This window comes from Numida meleagris, chromosome 3 (genome assembly GCF_002078875.1).
Source record: "Numida meleagris isolate 19003 breed g44 Domestic line chromosome 3, NumMel1.0, whole genome shotgun sequence".
Classification (NCBI taxonomy): Eukaryota; Metazoa; Chordata; class Aves; order Galliformes; family Numididae; genus Numida; species Numida meleagris.
Window position 1 is genome coordinate 53,727,259 of NC_034411.1, and position 24,353 is coordinate 53,751,611.

Below are 24,353 nucleotides of genomic sequence, written 5' to 3' on the forward strand. Positions count from 1 at the left end.
TTTTTTTATATTTTTCACTGCAGATGTTTACTGTGTAGCTGTGCTGTAGCCTGTTCAATGCTATTTACCCAACAGATACTTCATATAAGTGATGTAGTTGCAACTTACTAATTTTTAAAAATATCAACAAGTATGACTGAAATATTTGTGCTTAGCTTCTTTGCATATGTGCCATGTTTTTTTTTGCTTACATAACTGCAATCATTCCTACCCATTTGTATCCATATGCAAAAATACCCTGTCATTGTCCTGTTGGTGCACTCTGCTGATAGTTTCTTGTACTTTTTAAACTACTGTGAGATTTAACTATGCTTTACTTTTTGAAGGCAAGAAGTTGAGAATTCATAAGAGCACTTTAGGTAGATAATACTGAGGAAAAAATATTTCATTTCAGGACCAGACAACAGTACGAACTGTAGCATCAGCTACAACAACAAATGAAATTCGTAGGCAATCAAGTAGTTATGATGACCCCTGGAAAATAACTGATGAACAAAGGCAGTATTATGTTAATCAGTTTAAAACCATTCAACCTGATCTAAATGGATTTATACCAGGTAAGTTGCTCTTTAAAAAAATATAATTGTGGGTGCAGCAGTTCTGGTACAAAGACTTTGTTGGGTACTTAGGTTTGCTTACCATTTCAAAGAAAGTATTGCATTTTAGTGATAACATTCTAGTAAACTGCAGTGGAATTCAAGAAAGGACTTGAAGCCACTTTTCCCTTCATCTCTAGAAATTAGTGCCATTTTTTCCCCTAAACCTTTGCTAAATAGCTTACATCATTTAACATAAATCTGTAAGTCTTCTGATTATTTAAATTGGTTCAAGCATTAAAAACTGTTACTGTAATTTTTCAGGATCTGCAGCTAAGGAATTTTTCACTAAGTCGAAACTACCTATTCTTGAACTTTCTCACATTTGGTAAGTGTGGCATGTTTTGGAGTAGTTGTTTTGAAAGATCGCAGCTATTTGGTCTTATCTAACAATCTACTTACTAGAAGGTGTTAAGTGAAGTTTCACTACTATGCTATGTTCTTTTCTATTCACATTTTGCCAATATTTTGGTGGTTTTCAATGGGTCTGGGTTGACACTCTTTAAGTGGCATTTTGAACTTTTAAAGGAATCTTAAACACATCAAAGTAAGAAGTACCTGGTTTGAAATTGTGTATTGTTAAAGATACATTTGAATATAGATTATGAATTCCTCATTCCTATATTTATTTGAGTCTCAGCAAGGAAGTGTAAATAAAGCATACAGATGCAAATACTTTTAAATGCATTTAGTGGGTACTTCATGATAAATTGAGCTTTGATTTGGTGTAGATCATAGAATCATAGAATGGTTTGAGTTGGAAGAGACCTTTTAGATCATCTAGTTCCACCCCCCCGCTATAGGCAGGGACACCTCCCTCTAGACCAGGTTGCTCAGTGTCTAATCCAGCCTTTTCTTGAATGCTTCCAGGGTGGGGGCATCCACAACCTCACTGGGCAACCTGTTCCAGTGTCTCACCTCCCTCACAGTAAAGAATTTCTTCCTGACATCTAGTCTAAATCTACCCTCCTCCAGTTTAAAGCCATTTCCCCTCATCCTGACACTACATGCTGTTATAAAAATTCCCTCCCCAGCTTTCCTGTAGGCCCCCTTCAGGTACTGATATTTTCCTTTATTCTGTTCTGGAATTTATAGTGCACCATTGCGTGCTAACATTAAATGACTTACCTTGAAATATTTGCTCTTTCATCAGTGCAGTGATTTCTAATTCAGATATTTTCCCATTTTGTTGAAAATAAATTATGCTGCCTTGGCACTAGCGCTGTAAGAAAGTATTTGTATACCAAAATCTGACAACAGTAACGTTATGATACTATCTTAAATGCAGAAAAATAATTAAAAAAAAAAATTGGAGGGAGGTAAGTGGGTTTAACCTCTAAGAAATATTGATAATAAAAGCTCATCTTCTTTGTAGAGTAGAGTATGTAGGGCTAATATGGAGTGCTTAATAGGCAAAAATGAACTATAGGCTGCATTCTTTCTTTTCCCAAGTAGCACAACAGAAATATGTCTTCTGGAAATAAATATGGTTTTGTTTATACTAACTTCTCCTTTTTAGGGAACTTTCGGATTTTGATAAAGATGGTGCACTGACGTTGGATGAGTTCTGTGCAGCATTTCATCTGGTAGTTGCTAGGAAGAATGGATATGATTTGCCAGAAAAGTTACCGGAAAGCTTAATGCCCAAACTGATTGATTTGGAAGACTCAACAGGTAAGATACCTTTCAGCACAAATTTCGCTATTTGCAATTGATAGCATAATCAAAGTTACAGTATATCAGGAGATACTCGTAGGTTTGTAAGTGAATGAGCATATTGCTGTACTTGGTAGAAGATGAATCGGTGTGCAGTTTTTTAGAAACTATAATTGGTGTTCAGAACAAATCCAAGCAAATGTTTTTCTGAAGGGAGATGTAATTTTAAGAGTAGTGTACATATGGTCTCATTTTGAAATACAGCCTGTTTCCTTTATAGGTGGTTTAAAGAAAACAAGATTATCGCAGTAAAGATATATTCACAATTAGCCGTTGTATTCCAAATTCCCAATCAAAATGTACTTCAGATTCTGTTTCAAATGAATGTTATCTTTGCCCTAATTTCTAAGTCTTGAAAGTACTTAAAAATATTCTGAGATACAATGCCAGAGGTAGAACAAAAGCACATGTAAAAGTGCCATTTAAAAGCAGGATGGTTTTGATCATCTTTCATTTTTAACTTCAAACTGATGAAGGAAGCCGAATACTTATGATCTACATTGTAAATACTATACTTGCAATGAACATTGAATTTTTGTAGACCTTGAAATAAAGTAACTTGTATTGAAATTAAATACAAATGAATCCTCAGAATTCCATTCTTATTATTCTTGAAGATGTTGAGTCATTCAATTTTTATTAGTTAATAAAACTTGACGCCTTTTTACTGTCTCTTACCAGCTAATGTTTAGGGGTAATATATTTTTAGGTGCCATTCATTATTGATGAATTCTCTATTTATCTTATATTTTTTCAAAAAAGTAACATTTAATGACTAGAAAAAAACACTAAGCAGTGTTTGCTCTGGAAGGTGCACAGGTATTGTGGTTTTCTAAAACTTTATTTTCTTACTAAATACTTCAACAGGGAGGAGACCCTACTGTGTTTGTAAGATGTCAGAGACTTTCACTTGGCAATTACTGAGGAGCTTTTAAACTAGATATCTGGCTCTGCTTTAATAATTAAACCATGTTTTGTAGCTCAGCTCCTCAGCCTTTCAGCAGAAGTCAGCATCAACTGTAGCATTTTCGATATGAGTAAGCACGTTACTATGGCAAAGACATTCATAAGAAGTATCTAGAGTTATCTAAAACCTAGCCACTCTCTTTTTATGTCAAGGTGATTACTAAGCAACTTCTTGATAGGAAATGGAGTAACAAAAAAAATATAGTTACAAAAATATCTACATCCATACCTGATTTTCTGCTGCTTTGATCGGCATAGACAGTTTTGAGGATTTTGTCATAACTGAATTTCTGTGAAAGTTTTATAAACTGGACACGAAACCAAAAGTGTTACGCGTACGTTTTTATTTCACAGGCAGCTTTTTTTGAGGAAGTACAGAGTAGTCTTTAAGCGTGAAGAAAAACTACTTCCAAAAGTACTGAATGTTTTTCCCTTTTATCTTAAAGGAATTTTGCTTTGTCCTGATGAACGTTGAAAGATTATTTTGCTGTGTATGCTATGCTTAAAAATAAAGAAGTGTAACTGATACTTGATTGTGCTGATGTTTTTAAAGGCATTGATGAAAAATAACTTGCAAACTTGTTGAGTTTTATGCAATTAATTAATGTATTTCTTCTTTATTTGGGTCTCTAGTTTTGGAAACAGCTAACCTTCTCTAGCACCCGACATGGATTTGTCACCAGAACTTGTACTTTGAATTAAATAATTAAGAGGAGGTTACTGATTTGGCTATAACTTCGCTTGTAATTGCAACAGTCCAAATCCCGATTTTACTGTTTTAATCTATAATTAAATATTACTAATATGTCTAAGTGCAGGTCACTGTATGTTGTCTGCTCAACTTGAGAACTGCACATCAAGCCTAGAGAGATCAACCTGTTTTTATAATATTTTTTTCCCATAAAATATATATTTCGATAATGCTTGCTTCTGGACATCCTTCTCAGAAATAGGAAATGTAAAGTATAGCACTGTTATAGCTTTTTGAGTGTTTTTTTTTTCATGTGATATAACTTTCACAAAAAAAGAAATAGTGTAGTGATCCTCAGCTGTGATGGAAGCATCAATGTGAATAACATACTTTCAGACTGTTTAAGAAGGTCAATTACTTGATTTTTTTCCTTTACTTTGATAGGAGTTTTAACATTTTCAGAGTGTAAACAATGTCCTTATTTACTTCTGTCTTTTTGTTAGTAACTGTTTCCTTAATCACTTCAATTCTGCCCTTGAAATGCCATATCTTTCCATTTTGAGTTTGAACCAGTGGCCAAGAGAAAGAGAAGTAACAGTGCTCTAATACCCGTCTGTTCAGAGTGGCACTGAAGACTCTTGTCACTTAGTCTGGCAGCTGCTCCTTCATCAGTTTGTATGAATCTGCAACCAAGTGCAGGTGTCCCAAATCCATTAGTGTGTTGGTCTGCTCTTTCATATGCTTTTGTGACCAGAGATGTATTTCTCTCACATGACGTAGAGCTGTTATGCAATATTACGTTTGTCTGCACCACTGCAGAATTTTAAAAGAACAATCTTCCAGTGAAGTTCTTAGAACAGTGTGTCAATTCCACAATAGATGTGAATGGGGTTGGTATTTTGAACTGGATCGTATTCTACAAAGAAATCTCAGGATTGCAGCAGCTCCACTTGAGATTTAACATTGTGGTGTGGTATTTCTAAGTAGATTACGTCCATTTTTCAGAATGAGTCAAATGTCTGTGTGAAAACATCCTGTAGAAGGAAACTGCACTGAAATAGGAGTATGAAGTCAGTTGTACAGATACTTTTCTCCAAGTCCTTAAACATGTATTTTATGTGTTGTTAGCACCTGTCTTGATGAAATTTATGATATGCAGCTGATGTGAGCTCTACTGTGAGATCTGTTCTGAAAATTGATGTTAATATTTTTCAGTTCTGTTGTATGTGGTATTTTCCCCATTAACAGAAAACAAACTCTTTTTTTTTGCAAGAATACTTAATTTCTACAGGATGCTTTTCTTCAGGTTAAAAATTATTTCATAATTATATCATACCTAAATAAAAAGGTTTGTTTTTCTTATTTTTATGGAAAATAGAGCTTTTTAAAATACTGTATATGGACTAACTTGATGCTTAATTTGAAGGATTATAGCTCATAAGGAATCTGACGTGCATTTTCTTATTTAGTTTGCCTACTTGCTTTTCAGACATGCCTAATCAATTTTCCCTGTAGATATCTGTAAGTGCCTTGAATTGCAGGTTGCCATACAGCCTATCCGCAGCAGTTTTCTGCTTTTATCTTTTGAACTTAGGTTTAACTGTAATTCGGTTACCTAGCGTACCACTGCTGAAATGAGAATTTCCTGTGTTTTTCAACTCATTGTTCACTTCATGCTTCAAAGCAGTGAACACGCAATATACATTCCCAAAACATCATTGGCATGTTGAATTTAGCATATTAATTCTGTGTATAGTGGGTACAGTATGTCGTCTTGACTACTTGCTGACATCATGCTGCCTTTAAAGACCATCTTGATATAACCATGATCATAGAATCATAGAATGAGCTAGGTTGGAAAAGACCTACAAGATCACCTAGTCCAACCATCCACCTACCACCAACAACGCCACTAAACTATGTCTCCCAACGCTGTATCTAAACGTTTCTTGAACACCTCCAGGGACGGTGAGTCCACCACCTCCCTGGGCAGCCCGTTCCAGCGCCTGACCACTCTTTCAGAAAAGTAGTATTTCCTAATGTCCAGCCTAAATCTCCCCTGGTGCAACTTGAAGCCATTCCCCCTCATCCTGTCACTAGTTACAAGAGAGAAGAGGCTGACCCCCAGCTCACTACAACCCCCCTTCAGGTAGTTATAGAGAGCGATGAGGTCTCCCCTGAGCCTCCTCTTCTCCAGACTGAACAATCCCAGCTCCCTCACCCGCTCCTCATAAGGCCTGATATTTTTTCATTGCCAGAAGTTTTTTTTTTTTTTTCCTAAAAGAAGTATTAGATGCAGCTTCTATCTTGAATAACTTGTAAAACAATTTTTCCTGAAGGGCAGTAGTACAAGATGTTGGGTAGGTACTGGGTATAATTATGGAAACATTGAGTCTCAACCCGATGCCTTGCTGTTTACAGAAAGTTTGAGCCCTTTGAAGTTTCGACAGGTTACTGATCTCTGTGTTGTTGGTTTTGTTGGTGGTGGTTTTGTTTTTGTTTTAAGTATCAGTAACACCTTAGCCTCCAGTGGCCTCAAAATGGGAAAACTTATTTCTGTGTTTCAGATATTTTTTTTGACTGTGCTTACTGCTGTCCCCAGTAGCACTGTGGAGACAATAGACTGTTTTTGGTTTCTGAAGGTGCAGTTGATTATCGCTGATTTCTTTTGTAGAGCATATTACTTTGTTCGGAGTTTTAATTATTTGGTCTATGGACATTGTGTTAGTATATCTAGCTACTTATCAGTTGTTTTTTCCACCTATTCCTGTTACAGTTTATATTTGTAATCTGAACTTCAGTTTTTGAGGTTTTCAAGGCATTGCTTGCAGTTTGTATTGTGAGATGTAGTGAATTAGTTGACGTTGTAAGCAGCATTTCTTTGTCATGCAGAATGTTTAATCTGTTATTTACCATTAGGTTACCCAGTTCTCTTGTAGTTAGAATAAAAGTGTGCTGCATCATGAAAATTCGTGCAACTCTGAAGAGAGGAAGCTTTCTGCAAGGAATTCTACTTGCTGAAAGCCCAGGGAAAACTAGAATTACAGTAACAGTGTACACTTGCAAGTTAACAGCTGTTAAGCTGGTTCAGTTTGCAAGTTGGTGTGAAAGAAAACACTAAGATTCTCATCATAAGGGTAGCACCTTTAACTCAAATCATTCTGCTTTGTGTGCTCTTTGAAAAAATGGAAATAAGGAGGGATACTTTGCATTTAGAATGAGATACAGGCAGTCTTTTTGAGAATAGACTGAATGCAATTCATGATTTTGACTTACAGTGATTACTTTTGTTTCAGAAGTTGGGGAACAAACTGGTGAGGTTGGTTACTCCAGCTCTCCAGCAGAAGCACCTCCGAGCAAGTCTCCGTCAATGCCATCCCTAAACCAGACCTGGCCAGAATTGAATCAGAGCAGTGAGGTTAGCACTTCTATGAAAGTTATTTAATTGCCACTGTCAATAGCTAAGTTTTGTGAACATATTTAATTCATAAGTGAATTGTTGATCACCGGTTGTGAATACATTGACAAAAACTTGAGGAGGACAATGGATGTTAAAATACAGGAAGTTTCTATACATTTTAAATTGTAAAAATGTTACCTTTCTGATTTTTCTTCCTCAATGATAGGTGAGATAATTTTTAAAATGTTGTAATTAATAGCAGTTAAGTTTCATATTCATCACTAAATGATCTCGTATTTATTGGAGAACTTTAATTGATTTGTTTATTTCTCTGTGTGCTTTCTTTTTTGTAACTCTGAAGGATCTTACAGTTAAAACTTCCGCAAAACTTCAGAATAAGCTTCTGACTTTATCTGGACATTGAGCTAGTTTTACCCTGAAATATAAAATATCTCACCAGTAATACAGAGAAGTCATAGCGCTAGGTTTCCTTCAGAAGCAAAGTTGGATTTCAAGCCAATAGTTTTAAAATTTAAATGTACAATTTTTGCTGTTGCATACTGCAGTTATTCTCTTGAATTTGCCATCTGTATTTACTACATAAGATTACTTATGTGGTGGGGTTGTATTTTGTCAAAATTTGAAACTAAAGTTACCAAAGAAGATTTAATCAGATACAACAGATATCCGTTGTTTATAAAGCCCATAAGGGTTTAACTCCTGGAGTTTGTTTTTCATTATATGAAAAAAGAAGAAAGGAAAAAATACGGAAGCCACTTTGATTTAATAATCTGAGACTCTCAAGAAGTGTCTAAAACTTCTGAACAGGCTATCTTAGATACTGTAAGAGACATGATAATACTTGACTATGGTAGAACTTTCTGTGGCTTCATTTCTTGGTTGGACTTCAAATGGGTAGAAGATTAGTAGTAAGAAACTTAAATCAAAGCAGTATTGGTATGAAACAGAAAATAAACAATTTCTTTCATGATTAAAGTTTAAAAGCTGAAGAAATTTCCTTCATCTCCCAGGAGAAAGGACTTGGTAAGAGTCTCCCCTTCCTTTTAAGGACAAATGCAAGCCTCACAGTGGTACCTTTACCAAATAAAAACTAGCGATTCTTAGTTCTGTTTGACAGAATGACTCTTAGGCTGCTTGTAAAAGGTACGTTTTTCCAGTGAAGTGAACAGATAGTCGTTGCTAGCAAGTTGAAAATGTCTGCAAATATATTTAAACTTGCATGGTGTATTACCTTGTTCTTACAATGAAGATCTAATAAGCTACTAATTTGGTAAGCTGCATCATAGTTGAACAGATTCTGTATCCAATATAACTCAAACCAGTTGAATAGAAAAATCGCAGTAGCGGAACAAAGTTGATGATCATTGGTTGTCAGCCAAAATCTTCTTTACAAAACTGATTTTATCTGTTCTGCTAGACAATGTGATATTTCCTTCTGAAAATCAATTGAAACTCATAAGAGGTTTGGAAAAATTCTCGGACTAAATGTACTACCAAACATTAACTATACTAGGAGTTAAATGTTAAGAGCTTTTTGTTCTAATTGTTCTGATTTCTTAGCTGTATTGCTATGCACACTCGCTTTGCAACATTTTCTTTCCAGCATGAATCAGGTCAAAGTCCTCAAGGTTTTATTGCCATGAAAAAATTTCTGGTATAACAGCAGGCACCAGTCTGTTGCCTCTTTCAACCTCTTACAACTGTCCTCAACAAATGTTGAAATGTTGAAATGAATTGCTTGAAAAAGCTATGCAGCTTTGGATCAACTGCCTCTCCAAGCAGTTTGCATCCCAGTTAGTTTTAAAAGCATTGGTTACTGTGTTTTTTCTAGCTCACAATTGATTTTTGCGCTCCAGTTCCCAAGTTCAGGTAGCATAAGCTCACAAAGTATGCATCAAGGTTTCAACTTAAAACTTCGAAATAACGCGCTAAAAATCTATCTGGATACTGCATACTTAGCATTCTCATCTCTGCAATCAACTGATCACTTGTTTCTCACTTCAGAAACCTTTTCCTTCCAGTTTCAGTGCTGGTGCTGCACACACTTCAGAGAGTTTAAAAAACTGGAAAGCCTATTAAATTTTCATTGAAAACAGGTGTCATATTAGCTTTGACGCAGATATAGTGTCTTTGGAGTTCACAACTGTTTCAAATATTTAGGTGTTCTTTCAGTAATAGTTCAGGTTGTTGTGAGTTCTACTTTTTAGTAATTAACATTTCAAAGGTATTTTTGAAAGACCTTTGTGAGTCTTGAAGACAGGTATTTTAGTTTCAACTAATGGGACATTTATCCTAGCTAATTACTATTACTGTCATTGCTCTTAAATCTTACAGTTTCAGATGCAGTCCTGTAGACACTTAATAATGTAGTTTTCAGTATAGCAGGGAGTTAGCAGAAACTAGTTTCTCGTAGTATCTCAGGATGAGTGAAGCATTAATACCACCTTCCTTGGTTTTGTAGGTGTTCATCTGTGTCTAGCTACAAACCCCAAGGACAAATCATAAATGCCCTGCAGTATGTTTTTAGAGGAGTAGAATAAGAAGTAAATGTAGCATTCATATTATTTATTTACACACACATACATATTTTAGCATTTATTTTATGTATAACATACAAGCTATATGCCTTTAAGGAAGTTTTGAAAAATCAAGAAGCAAGATTGCTGTAAACAAAATGTCTGTTTGCCAGTGTATCCTGCAACATTGAGGGTGCTGGCAAAGTCAAGTCTAAAGGGTAGTGGTAGTTCTAAAATAGATATTACCATATGTTTCATGAAAATGAGCAGCTATGTAGAAGCAAGAGGCCAAAGTATGGAAAAGGCTGGCAGAATTTGGCTGCTAGATTTTTTGGCTTAATAAAAAACTTCATAGCACTTCTTGCAGTGCTGCATCTTCATGACTGAGTGGAGTACCACAAAAGTGAGTTGTTTCCTATATGGAGTGGGATGCAGCATTTACGAAGGGGAAAGCTTACATTGTTCCTAAAAAGGGGTAGTTTTGTGGAAACACACCAGCTGAATGAAATGTCATTCTTGTCATGTCTTTGACTTTGTTAAAAAGAAGATTCCTCCTCTGCAAGGAACAGCACCACACGTGGAATGTCTTAAAACTTTAGTGAGCCTTGTTCTGCTTTCATTTAATTAATTTCATCTGACTGAAAACAGTTATTTAGGAATTTTCATAGATACCTAATTCTGAAGTATTATTTTAGACTGGTTTCATATATCAGCCATTCACAGAATCACAGAATTGTGAGAGTTGGGAGGGACCTCTGGAGGTCATCTAATCCAAACCCCTGCTACAGCAGGTTTCCTACAGTAGCTTACACAGGAGAGCACCCAGGTGGGTTTTTAATATTTCCTGAGACTTCACAACCTCTTTGGGCAGCCTGTTCCAGTGCTCTGTCACACTCACAGTAATGACGTTTTTTTTTCTCCTGTTTGTGTGGAACTTCCTGTGTTCCAGTTTGTGCCCTTTGCCCCTCGTTCTGTCACTGCACGCCACTGAAAAGAGCCTGGCCCCATCCACTTGACTTCCGCCTACTAGATATTTATAAACATTGATAAGATTCCCTCTCAGCCTTCTCTTCTCCAGGCTGAACAGTCCCAGGTCTGTCAGCCTTTCCTCGTAAGGGAGATGCTCCAGGCCCCTAATCTTTGTTGCTCTCCGCTACAAGTTCCCTCTCATTCTTGAACTGAGGAGCCCAGCGTTGGACACAGCACTCCAGATGTGGCCTCACCAGGGCAGTGGAGAGGGGAAGGACCTCCATGCCCCCTTAATTTCCAGTGCCCTTAACCCATGGGATCCTTCCAAGTAGGTCCCTGAAGAGGTCAAAGTTGGCTCTCCAAAAGTCCAGCATTGCAATCCTACTTACTGCCTTCTGTGTTTCTTCCGTATAAGTTCCTGAACTCCACTATCTTGTGGTCGCTGCATCCAAGGCTGCCCCTAGCCTTCATGTTCCGAACCAGTCCTTTCTTATTTGTAAGAACAAGGTCCAGCAGTATACCTCTCCTCATTGGCTCCTCCACCGCCTGTGTCAGAAAGTTATCTTCCAAGCACTGCAGGAACCTCTTGGACTGTGTGTGCCTGAATATGGTTCATTCATTCACTGACTGTGGTTTCATGTAGGGGAGTGCATGAGATTATGTTGACTAACACAATATGCTGTGCCCTATATCATCTGAAAACATACATATTGATTTACCTACAGAGGTGGCACAAGAATATTGATTTGTTTTCCTGACCATAGTAACAATTTAGTCTCTCTGAGTGCTAAAAATCTTGGAAAAATCTTGTTTGAAACTTGGCTAATATTTGTTGTTATGCCAAGATACAAGTTTAACGATCCTATAGTGATTTGTCATCTAGTTTCTGGATCACGGATTAATTTGATGTACTTTGCTAATTCATCGATCCAGTTGTGACAGTATTTTGACTTAAGCATGAGGACTCTTGACAACTATGTATTGATACAGCGCACCTATATCTTGTAAAACTGTTCAGAGATTGACTTAATTTGCTTTTAACAATCAGTGGTATGTTTGAATTTAATTCTTTGCCTTGTCGGTGATTTAGACTTGTAAAAATACTCTTACAGAATAGAATCACTTCTCAGGGGTTGCACTGGCAAGCTGGACTGGTGTAATTGGAGCACTCTGCTCAGCATTCATTTGTCAGAGATTTTGTAAGAAAATCAGTGCCTCCTCAATATATTTGAAACTGGGCAACTTCGAAGCTGAGGAACCTTCCTGTGGATTTTATAATTACAAACGTGGCACTGATTGAATCTCAACAATATTTGATTGGCTTAACTGTTTCTTCATACTTGTATGATTATTACAAGAACTCTGAAAGTATTTGAGTTAACTGCACCTGTATCTTCATTACAAAATATGACTGGAAAAGGTGAATACTCACAGGTAACAAACTTAGTTGCAGTGCAGTCTCAAACTGAACTAGGAAGATTTGATGTGTATTAGTGTAGGTTCGAAGTGCTGCCCAGTGCAAATACAGTGCTTTCCAGTGCAACCTCCAAACTACTATGCTAAATCTCCTCGGTGATCTTTTACTCCCATCTTTCTCATCATGCTGATTTCTCTCCTCTGTCTGTTCAGCAGTGGGAGACATTTAGCGAACGCTCTTCAAGCTCACAAACTCTGACCCAATTTGATTCTAACATTGCACCAGCTGATCCTGTAAGTCAATCACTTAGCTTGCTTGTTTGAAATTAATTTTATTAACACTGAATTTCTATTCATTGTATATAGCTGTTATGCATGATTCCATGAACTCTTTTTTGGGAGGGGGGGAATGGTAACAAGCTTATTAATTATTTTGCTTGCTTTTAGGAATAGAATTTTTCTGGTACTGCTCACATTTAATATCTGAGTGCAGTGAATGTTTGTTTTCTTGATTTTGATGCAACACTGCCATCAAAAGCTGTATTAGAGGAAATACTTAAACATACTGTTTTTGGAAAATACAAGGTAACTCAAGAGCCACTCTCAACCATATATTAGTCCCTTTTTCAGATTCTACCTTCAGTATTTTTTCAAGCTTCAAAGTACAAAAACATAGGTGCTGTCAACACTCTTACTTAGCTGAGAAAGCTGTCAGACTTTCATGGATGTAATATATCAAACTCCAGTGTTTTCACCAATTTAGTTATTAATAGGGCTTTTATTATTTTTCCAGCTAAACCTATGCTTTTCTAATGACTTACTTAGTGAGGAATGCTTTGAATGGTGATGGGTTTTGTCAGCTTTGGAGCCAAAGATCTGCTACATTGCTTTGCATGTAACATTGGAATGGTTCTGAAATGTGTTAAAATTACTTTATTTAGCAGTTGCTTTTCCTCCTGCTTTTCTTACAAATTAAATTATCGCTGTTACTACTCCTTTAAACTTGATTATGTAAAATGTGCATAACAGACATTTAACTGCTTTTAATCTTAAACTGACCCTTCTGAAAATATCTAATACATATATAAATAGTAACTATATGCAAATATCTCTGAGAGTAGAGTTCTGATATATCACTGCTATTAATGTGGAAATAGTATTTCTAGATGCTGAAAGCTAGAATTCAGACTGCACTATCTCTAGTGCCCAGAGTACTTTGAGCACAGCAAAATGTTACTTAGAGAAAACCAGCCTCTTTTCATCTCAAAGATGTAGACTTAAATGTACTATATTTTTGAAATTGTAGTGAAGTAAACATGATGGAAATCAGTTTATAGTTTTCTTATTGAATATAATTACTTAACAGTATAGAGCTATCACTGCCTTGTTTCCACAATAAGTTGGTAATTTATTCCTGCATATAATTATTGAAGGTCAGAAATCTGAAGTTTGAAATTTTCCCATGTGCGGTTAACTTTAAAAGCACAAGTGAGTTTTCCACACATTACAAATGTAGCCATATATTTGTGAGTGTGTATGCATGTGTGTATAAATAGAAATTCAAATAAATTTATACTGGAAAATGAGGGTTTTTTTTTTTTTTTTTAAGGATTACCCTTTGTGTTTTTGGGATAAGTGTTGCATTTCTGGGTTAGGGTCAAGGGTTTAGGGTTATTTATCTGGATTGAGGCTTAAGGGTTAACTTAACATATTTTCGTTTAGGTACAAGGGTTACAGATTACCCTTTTGAGTTAGGGTTAAGCCTTACTTTTTTTGTTAGGGTTAGGGGATATAGGTAACACATTTGTATTATGGTTAAGGTTACCCATTTGGATTAGAGTTAAGCATTACACCTTTTGGGTTATGGTTAAGGGTTAATGGTTGTACTGTGGGGTTGAGGGTAGAGGCCTAACCATTTGGGTTAAGTGCTTGAACTGTATCTAAAAAGTGGTTTTAAAAGTCTATATTTGCAACAAGTAGTACAAATCAGTTTAAATAGTTCTAGAAATTAATCATGTGAACTTACTGTTCTTGGTGAGATTATATACTTGAGTAGTCAAAATCAGATTAAGCTTCTCATACTAGAGCAGTTATGAAACTTGATGTCCTTTCCAGTCTCTTGTTTGAACTGCAAAGAAAATAAAGGAGTTGTAAAACCAAATCTATCAAAAGATCTATTCTACAAAGTTGTTTATACTAAAGCTTCAAAGACTTTACTATTTTAAAGACTCTTGAAACTCTTGGTCTTAATTTACTACAAAGTACCTATCTTACTGCAGATCAGTCATACTGTTTTAAAGTCTAATTTTCTGAGACATCATAAATTGATGGGGATTTTGAAGTTTGTTTTCGTGAGTACACTTGGAGTAACAGATAACTGCCAATATGTCAAAAAGGATGGAAAGCTATCAAAATTCGAGTCCTATGGTCACAGTTACCTTGCAAAATGTTTAGAATTCCTTCTTTAAGTAGAATGCCATATTATATTTTATATACGTTTAGAGGAACTTCAGCTCATATAGCTTTGGTTTTACAGGTATATTAAATGCTATATAAATGGTATATAAATGGGTACTGTGTAAAATTAGATTTATGATTTTTTCCTTAGAAATTACATTTCACATGGTGTCAGAAACTCTTTAATAGAGCAATTTAAAACTATGTTAACACAGCTTAATCCATCTCTTCCACAGGATACTGCAATTGTGCACCCAGTTCCCATAAGAATGACTCCAAGCAAAATCCACATGCAGGAAATGGAGCTTAAAAGAACTGGAAGTGGTAGGACATATTCCCTTGTTGATCAAGAAAGTTTTGTAAACTTAACTTGCTTCCTTAGATATCCTGGCTTTTTTTGTTTTCTTCTACTTGAAAATATCTGGAATTATAAGCAGCATCACAGTTCATGAGGTTCCTGAGTTAGGAATTAGAGTATTGTCCAGATAGATGCAGAGTTAAATTAGCCATTTGCTTGCTACACTAACTGTAAAAGATTATTGCTTGGAGTAGTTCAGGAGCATCGTGGTATAGATTTCCTTTGGGTTTCTTTATTAAATTCTAGAGATAGCTATGGAGATGGAGAACATAGGTTTGGCAAATCCCGTATTTAGCAGGAAATTGAACTTTGGAGAAACAGCTTTTTACCCTGTAGTCAGAATTACTGCTTATTGTTTTGAAGGCTGATAGCATTTTAAAGCGTTCATGGGCTTACTTTATACTCTAGTCAAGAATAAACTCGGTTGTTCGATAATTTCACTTGAACAGTGGAGTCCACAGTCTCAGTTATAGATTTGGCCAAATATGCCAATACTTCCTTATATTTCCATAAAGCTCATGTGCAGTCTTCAGCATGTGAGGATTAAGACATGATTCACAATACATTTCTTTTAACATTTCATTAGCTTTATAGGTGAAGGTTCACAACCCTTAATACTGAAAAATGTGCACAATTAAAATGTAAAACTTTAAAGTTACCACTTGATGTATGAATTATTTTAAAGCACAATGATTTCAGTCTTCAGAATAGCATTTTAGATAAGGGCATAGAACGTAATTGCAACATTTTAATGTCAGAATGAAGGCTAGTTTGAATACACTTATTTATTTAAACTTATTTTTCTGTTCAGATCATACTAACCCTACTAGCCCACTACTTGTGAAACCACCTGATCTCCCAGAAGAAAACAAAATGAGTTCATCTGTAAAATACACACCTGGAAATACAGTTAGTAAGTATCAAATACCTTCTGATCTCATTTTAATGTTAAGCAAAATGTAGATATATTCTTCAGTGAATGAAAACCTACTAAATGAAGAAGCTCTAAAATGAGATAAACTTATCTTGAGAATAGAGACAGTCTGATACGAAGTATATGTTAAAAGGGGTAATTAAGAAGGTTCTCTTGATGTCACTGGAGGTGTTTCCCTAACATCTGTGTTCAGAAATGTTTGTTTTCGTCAGCTCTTTATTATCTTGTTTTCTATTTTGATCTTAGGATGAGAAATGGAAATGAATGGAAAGTGGAAGTGACTAAGTAGCATTTGATTTTGACTTCCTCAGGGTCAGCTAACAACATGTTTTTTTGAAGAGCGAAGAGCTCTTAACAACAAAATTTACAAGCAGTTAACTTCTTTAACTGCTAACAAAATGGGATAGACTTTTATATGTTTTTTAGGTACAGCTTTTCAGGTGTATATTTGCTTCTAATAGTATTTTTGATTTTCAGTATCTGCTGTGTCCAAAACATTTTGAACTAGTTTGGTTGGATTATTTTGGTTCCCAGATTGCAGGTATCTCAAAGGAGTTTCTAGAGTCTGTTTCTGCAGTCATTTTTACTGAAAAAAGTTCCAAAGTTAAAGAGAACAGGAAAACAAATTTGAAGAACTTGTTACTTTGAATCCTTCAGTGTGCCTCGGTTTGTAGTATAAATTGCAAACATGCACCTTCTGAATGGCTCAGTGTGTCTTTTTCTATGAACTGTTTCAGTGACATTGTCTTCTACCTTAGTTATTTCTTGAGCCTGTTGGTATTTTCTTTCCAAGCAGAGCTCTATTTTCAGTAGGAAGTCCTCTAATGCAAATAATGAGCAAATATGATCTTGCAGTGGAGAAGCTACTACTATATGATTCTATATGCAGTATCTAAGTTCTGAGACTCCCTTATCTGAGTACAGCCTAACCTTTGTAATTGTACGATTACCAAGAAAAATTCAGTGAGAGGAAGACTGGGGTGAAATACAACCAACTTGTTTACAGTGTAACTAAGACCACTCTGTGGTATAATCAGACTGGGGATGCCCGTCCTTTTCCTGGAGAAATGGCTATTGTCAGTTTTTTAAGTAATTTGAATAATGAATACCTTTTGGGTAAATCCTGAAGAAATCATTTAACACAACCTACCTCTAAAACCTGAGTTCCTGATGCTTTAAAAATGCTAAGAGTCTGACAAGATTATTATTTTTTTTTAGCATCTTGCTATCTTGATAATTACATTTATGCAGGAGTAATCTGACTGTCTTCTATGCTAAATCAGTGGCAATGTTGGTAGCGCATTTCCTGGAGTGACTGGGCTGATTTCGTTTTTCTGTTTGGTGTAGTTGCTTGTTCTTGCTCAGCTGCGCCACAATCCATTGGAGAATTAGGTGTCTCAATCTTCATTTAAGCAAGTCTTTGTAATTCTTTTATTACTGTTTTGGAAATGTTGTCTCATAGGTGGATAATCTTAAGAAATAACAGCATTCTGTTGCTAGGTTCACATGCTTTTTCTTGCATTGTATGGAAAAATATTGATTTTTCAGTGATTTACTGATCGAAATTTAAATACGTATTAGTTATTTTTCTTCATTAGTCTGCTGTTCATGGATCAAGGTATTAAAATAGTATTTAAAATTGAGGAAAAAATGGAGATTTATGAGCATCACTTTGGTACTGAGAAATTTCCCTTTTGTTTCTGTTTTCCATGCATTTTTTCAAGAGTGATTCAGTTTGGAAGTGATAAATTTATAAAGAGCTCCTCAGACCTAACCCACGAAGCAGGAACGTACTTCTATTGCACAAAATGAGAAAAGTCATTAGATATAGACACTGCACAGTTACTTTTCTTTGCAAGTTAAGTGATTTGGAAGAAAGGAAAGATGATACAGAAGCTTAGTGATAACTGGAGAAGTGAATGTTATTTCCGTAGCGGGCACCCACAGTGTCAAAACTGTTGTTACACAAGTAAAAATAACAGCAGCAGAAATAATTACATTTTTCCCAGATTGCATTAACTTGAAAGCAAAGTACTATTTCATCACGTGATTAAAGACAAGTGTGTGAATTTTGTTTTAAACTCCCATTAAATGATGTAAACAACATTGTGGAATACTGCAGTTAAATAGAAGGATGATCTAAATTACCTCCCTTCATAATGAAATACCAACAAAACTGGAGGTTCATTTGTGCTACTAGCAGAAACCACGCTCCTGAGGTGAGAAATAGTATTACATAGTTTTCTATATCATTCCTAATAGGAACTGTACCTGACTGTCAAGTAACTGGAAACACCCAAAAAGAATTCTCTTAAATTAAAGATTGTGGTCAGATTCATGAATTAGAGTAACCAGTATATGAAGATGCCATTTTCTGAGTGACCATCCCCTACATAATGTAGCCATTAAAATTGTTTATTCTCCAAACAGCTTTGAAAGCAGTTCAGAAGACCTCATTCTGCTGTCAGCAGAAAACCAGTAATTTCATACTGAGCTAATGTAAAACTTCTTGGTCCAGGAAGTCTTGTTCTTTTCTCTTCAGTAGAGTGATTGCACTTGTTCCACTAGCTTGTATAACAGTCTGCATGGCTCCATTACTAAAGATGTTTGCGGAGAGATGATTTCATACACCAAATAGCCAACTTCTGCTTTACGCTTAATTTTCTCAGGTGGTCCTTGGAAACTTAAATGGCATCTCATGGTAGTCAATTATCTGCAAATATTTTAAAAACCATATACTTAAGTTTCTTACAAAACTGAACTTTTCATATTTAAAGTACAATACATTATCTGTATCTGTTATATTGAATGAATATTAAACTGTACTTTCTTTTACCAGCAGATGGTTACAGCAGTTCAGACTCCTATACTTCAGATCCAGAGCAAATTGGAAGCGCCGTAACACGGCAACGGTCAGTAGAATAACAACTGAAAAAGTGAATAAAATATGTTTAAAGAAGCCTGTTCTGAGCTTCTGGTTGCTTGACAGCTTGCTCATAAAGTGGTGGCCAGATCTGACTTGAACAGTGAGAAATCTAGAGGCAGCCTGTGCTTTCACGTATTAGAATGTATGCTGTTCCTGTTAGTGTGTAAAGTGAAAAAACAGTGAAGTCTACAGAGTTGTTTGGGATTTGCTAATGAAATAAAGCTCCATGTTTACTCAGATAAATCAAAAAAAGTCTCCCTCCCTAAGAAGAAGGGAGGGAAAATTAACATAGGTGATCATAATGTTGCTTGAGACCGATTTTTGGTATTTAAAATATCCATTAGGTATTAATGGAGAAGGGCCTTTGGGTTATTTACCGTGTAAAAAATAAATTGTGACAGTAACTCGATCTCTTTTAATAATAAGCTTCCATGTAATGAAAGACAGTCGGAGGCCCAACATAAATTGAGGGACCAGGTAAAGCTATACAAACGTATAACCAACAACTGCATCGTATGACATTAGAGAATGTGCTGTACCAGCTGGTGCTAATTTTCCCCATTAAATCTGTGCCTGAATAGGATTAAAAACCAGCTACGCCATTAACCATCTTACAATCTGTTTTGGAGGTAAGTTTCAAAACAAAAATAATTATGATGATTTCAGTAGTGAAGAAAGATTTGCAGTTAGCTGTCAGTACAGCAGCTTGAAAACTTCTTTACCCCATTGTTACTTAATGGAAAAATTGATTCTCTGTCCTGCTTCTGTGTACATTTTTTGCACTATCGAGATGATGGTTTCTTGGTTGTTTTCCATGTTCTCTGATTTGGGGTTGGGTTTTCTTGCTGGCTTGTGTAGGTGAGTGAGGCTTTCTGATGAGCAGCTGTTTTCTGGCACAGGTAGCTTCTAGTTAGATCAGCCAAATCTGGCAGCATCCACCCAGAGAATTGTTCTCAGTCACACTTACTTCCTTCCATTTATATCTTTTCTACCAATTGCAGCTTTGTTTATAAATATGACATTGTCCTTAATACTACCATAAGTCCAGAGTACATAATCTATTTTCAGAAAGCAGTAACTGGCAAGGCTATGTTGGATAACTGAAAAGGCTATGCCAGGAGTGTCTGTAAGCCACTTTCTCCCTTTTTTATCCTATTTGTGCACTTACTATCAGATTAGCTAGAAAGATAGTGCTAGGAGACAGATTCGTATTTGATTGGCTGGAGGGTTACACAGTGTTACAGAAGCATCTTCCTGGAGAGTATATTTTAAAAGCTATTTTTTTTATTGTGGTAGTTTGATTTTCTGTTTGGACTGAACACATTCAGGGATGTCAGGTGTTGTATGAAACTTAGGGTACCTGTTATCTCTGCTGGTTTTATCTCACTTATAGAAGAATGTTACAGAAGTCCATCTTGCAGAGAATTTATCACTAACGTAGGAGTTAAAGAAAGTAGCAGTTGTATCAGACCAGTGATTCAGTAAATCTGTCTTGCTCAGAGTGCAGTAGTTAGGAAGTGAAGAAACTTACTGCATACAATAAATACCACTATCCCACTTAAGTTCCAGTTGAGAAGTGCAGTACTTCATCCTTACAATCTTTCTGATTGTGTTTGAACTTGCAACAGATATCCGCTAGATGGTGATCCTACCTAAGAACAAGTTGCAATTCCTAAAGATGCTACCTAGTAAATAGAATTGGAAAATCTCAGAGAGGATATTAGGATATCTACCTCATACACTGTTATACTGCTTAACTTTGATATATCTGCAAGCAGATCCAACAGAAACATTATTTTTCAATGATACTGAACTTAAGTATAAAGCTAAATTATGTTGACTATATCTTAGCATGCTTTGCAAATCATGACCGCCGTCTGGATGGAATTTACCATATGTACGATTCTGTATTTCTGAGCTATCGTTGTTTGAGATGCGTATCAGAAACTATTGGTTGCCCAACATGAATTGCTAGCAGTACTGTGAGAATAATTTGGAAAATTGAGATTTAAGTAAATAGAAATGCAAAAACAAATGTGAAATCAAAGGTTACCAGGAGTTTAAAACTGATTTTGCACTCTTCAAAATCAATGGCAATCATCAGGCTCTTTTCTGTCTGTCAAGTCTTTTTAATTAAGTACTTAGAAGAAATTTTGAATGTTAGTTCTGCTGTAGCTGGCTAAAATCACTACAGAGCTTTGTATGTTTTGCAGATCACATTCAGGAACATCTCCAGATAATGCTGCACCGCCACCACCCCCGCCAAGGCCTCATCCTTCTCACTCTCGATCATCATCTTTAGATATGAACAGATCCTTTTCAGTTACCCCAGGTAGATATATTGTGTTCCTAGGATATTTTATTTCTGAAGCAGACCATTTATTTCATCTGAAGAGAGATTAGAATGTGTTTTTAAAACTCCGCTTCTGAATGAAAAGCTGAAAATGGTGTTACTCTTACAGTTTGTGCTGAAATTTGTACGCTACTTTGCTAAAACAGATAACTTAAGACTAAATGTTAAGTGATGTCATTGCATTCCTCTGGATGAACGTGAAAAGCAAAGTCAGGAAATACAGTTTGGTAGTGCATCCGTATGCAGTGTATTGCATCTGCCAGGAAAGTTTCAAGAAGAGTTCTTTTTGCATCAGATGTATTAAAAAGGTAGATGTTAAATGCCTTGAGGAAATGATTAAAGATCACTTTTGGTACTCTGTTAGGAGTTTTTATTGTACTTATCTGTCAGTACTTTTCAGCTCAAGATCGCATAGAGAAAATGTTGACAGTGTATAATGGGAACAAAAGAAGAAAATTGAGATCAGGAAAATATGACAGTGCATATGTAGAACAGAAGCAAAGGACAAGACTAGTGTTCTGATTCCTTGTTTTATCTCTTTGAAAATTTGAAAGATGACATTACGGTAGTGGTCCCAAATGACAGGTTCATATGTATACAAAGTCTGACTTCCTTCATTTTTGAAAAGTCAAAACACTAGATACTGATGTAATGTGAAAAGTAACATCCTTAGCTAAATGTGATGCCTCTTACAGGACAGCAACAGGCTGGAGTTGTTGCCTATCCCCCTGCAGTGCCTCCAAGACCACAGCCTTCACAGGTGATGTTATTCCTTCAATAACATTATACTCTAACCTGGTACATTAGATTGATCTTTTTATCTAACCTCTGTATTTAAACTTCTCTCTAAAGTATTGGCTGGTTTTGGTTGTTTTATCTTTGACTGTTTTTTTTGTTTGAAATGATAGGAGTGTGAATGATGTCAAAGGTGAAACTATAGCCAAATGCTGGCCTTTTCTGAATAAATAATTGCTTCTGGTGGAACCATGCAAAGGAATTAAAGTAGAGATTGACAAGGAATTGAATGGCTTTGGAGCTCTAAGTTGTAAGAAAGGGAGGGATGTTTCACTTTCACATTCATTCACCTGTCCATGTATAGCCATAACACAGATCTTTTAAAGTATTTCACAATAATTGCTTGTCATTAGATCCGTATCTCTGGCACAGGTTGTGGTTTTATATAGAAAGTTTACTCCCAAAAGGCATGATTCTGCTACTTCCCTTGTCATAGATACGGTTGCTTTTCAGTCTCAGTCTGAGTCAGTTCAGTTAGCTGATTCAGTGGAAAATAAATCCTACAAAAATTGCTTTTCTTTGTCTCAACCAGATTAATCGTTCAACTGTTTTGCAGATCTTGCATGGAACAGGTGGAATTGCTTTTCACTTGTTTTTTCAGCAGCAGCTACTTGTTAGAATATGAGTCCTCTACCAGTTACTTCTGAGTCATGTTTAGAACACAAACATCAGAAATAAAGCCTAGTATTTCTCCTGGATTTCTCTCGTTTGAAACTGGTTATGCAGTGAAAATACTTAAGGGTGCTCTCCTGTATGTTTTCTCTGATATGTAACAATGTCTGAGTTGATGGTGCAGTATTCTCCCCCCTTAGATTGTTTGCAATGTCCCTTTACTTGGCTTTCTGTTCTCATTAAACATGCTGAATGTCAGCAATGACAGATATGCTCCATGGAGTATGATCTCACAATCAAATTTCCCTGAGGAACTAGACTAAAACAGTTATTCAGTCTAACAGAGCCAGGCTGGACTGTGGTACAGTGGAAACATGTACTGTCCAGTGAGTCTAGCTAGGCCTACTGTGCATGAATCTTTGGTCTCATCCACCAGCTGATATCACATCTGACAGGGCTCTCTCTTTTAACTATTACACTATTTTTATAACCACGTAGAGTGAGCTGTCTTAAGATGCATTTAGTTTTACTAAGTCAGCTAAAAAAGCAAATAATCTTTAATTTTGTGTCACAAACTGTTGTTTAGCGAGAGTCTTTGCATCAGATAACTGCTAAGAGCATTGCTGCTAAATATATCTATTTTTTGCTTTATTGTAGGGTGCAGGTCCTCATGTGCATCGCCCAGTAGATGCTGACAGCCTAATATCTCATACCAGTACCTCACCTCAACAAATACCAGAACAGCCAAATTTTGCAGACTTCAGTCAGTTTGAGGCATTTGCTGCATCAGGTGTAAACAAGGAGGAAGATGATGAAATTGAAACACACTCAGAAGCCTTGCAGGTGAGTGAAAACGAAGATGCTGACAACTGCTTAGTACCACCAACAGGTACATGATTTTGTTGAAACCACCTTCTGGTTTTTGAACCAGTGGGGATTTTGTGTTGCCCCAGTCCACTGGTAGAACACAGTTATATTATGCATTGCTGTGCTTCTTCAGTAACTACCTGACAGCTAGGCAGAGAAATTATTTTCCTCTCAGTTCTTGATTGTACCTCAAAGAGATTTTCTGCTTATTATTAGTATAGATGAATGCAAACACAATTGTGTTTGTGCGTTTAAGATTAGCACAGGCAAAATTTATATTCTCACTAAAATAGGCTCCTTCTTCCCAGCTTCCCAATTGACTTAGCAAATGTTAAGTTTTAAAGTAGTCACCCCAGTAAATGAGATGATTGGCAGGTGTTATAAATATCTGCTAAAACCCCAGTAACTTGATTTTGTTAATGCTATTGAACAAATAGCAGAAGTGAATAGAGCTCTAATACATTTCTAAATAGACTGAGATGTTTATAGAGCTGCATTTCCTTCCTCGTGACAGAGGACTTCCATAAAACTCAACTTTTTACTACTGTTTGCCTTTTCTGTAAGCTACTTCCAGATCAGAATGATGTGATCAGATAGTTTTGCTCCAAAGCCTGTATTGTTATTGTATTCCAGCCTGTGCCTCTAAAAAAAAAACCTTGAACTTGAATTTTAAATGTATACTTATATCAGAAGACTGTATTCTTATTATCAGAAATGCAGCATAATTCTGCATTTTGATTCAACTTTTTCCAATTTGCTG

At 36.0% G+C, this 24,353-nt stretch overlaps 1 protein-coding gene across 8 annotated transcripts in view; it reads left to right on the plus strand.

Annotated features, from left to right (window-relative positions):
* The window catches only part of REPS1 (RALBP1 associated Eps domain containing 1), a 66,207-nt gene that overhangs the window by 36,079 nt on the left and 5,775 nt on the right, over positions 1-24,353 (plus strand). For 3 of the 8 annotated variants that reach the window (XR_002436453.1, XM_021390129.1, XM_021390135.1), the window contains 11 exons: positions 395-557; positions 861-924; positions 2,116-2,270; positions 7,266-7,387; positions 12,505-12,585; positions 14,985-15,072; positions 15,918-16,019; positions 18,880-18,952; positions 21,180-21,298; positions 22,015-22,079; positions 23,384-23,569. Coding sequence is in view for 7 of the 8 variants with exons in the window: in XM_021390129.1 (XP_021245804.1) it covers positions 395-557; positions 861-924; positions 2,116-2,270; positions 7,266-7,387; positions 12,505-12,585; positions 14,985-15,072; positions 15,918-16,019; positions 18,880-18,952; positions 21,180-21,298; positions 22,015-22,079; positions 23,384-23,569 (1,218 nt within the window). In the remaining variant the exon portion in view is untranslated. The remainder of the gene's footprint in view (positions 1-394; positions 558-860; positions 925-2,115; positions 2,271-7,265; positions 7,388-12,504; positions 12,586-14,984; positions 15,073-15,917; positions 16,020-18,879; positions 18,953-21,179; positions 21,299-22,014; positions 22,080-23,383; positions 23,570-24,353) is intronic. The other 5 variants (XM_021390132.1, XM_021390131.1, XM_021390130.1 and 2 more) reach the window with 5 other exon arrangements.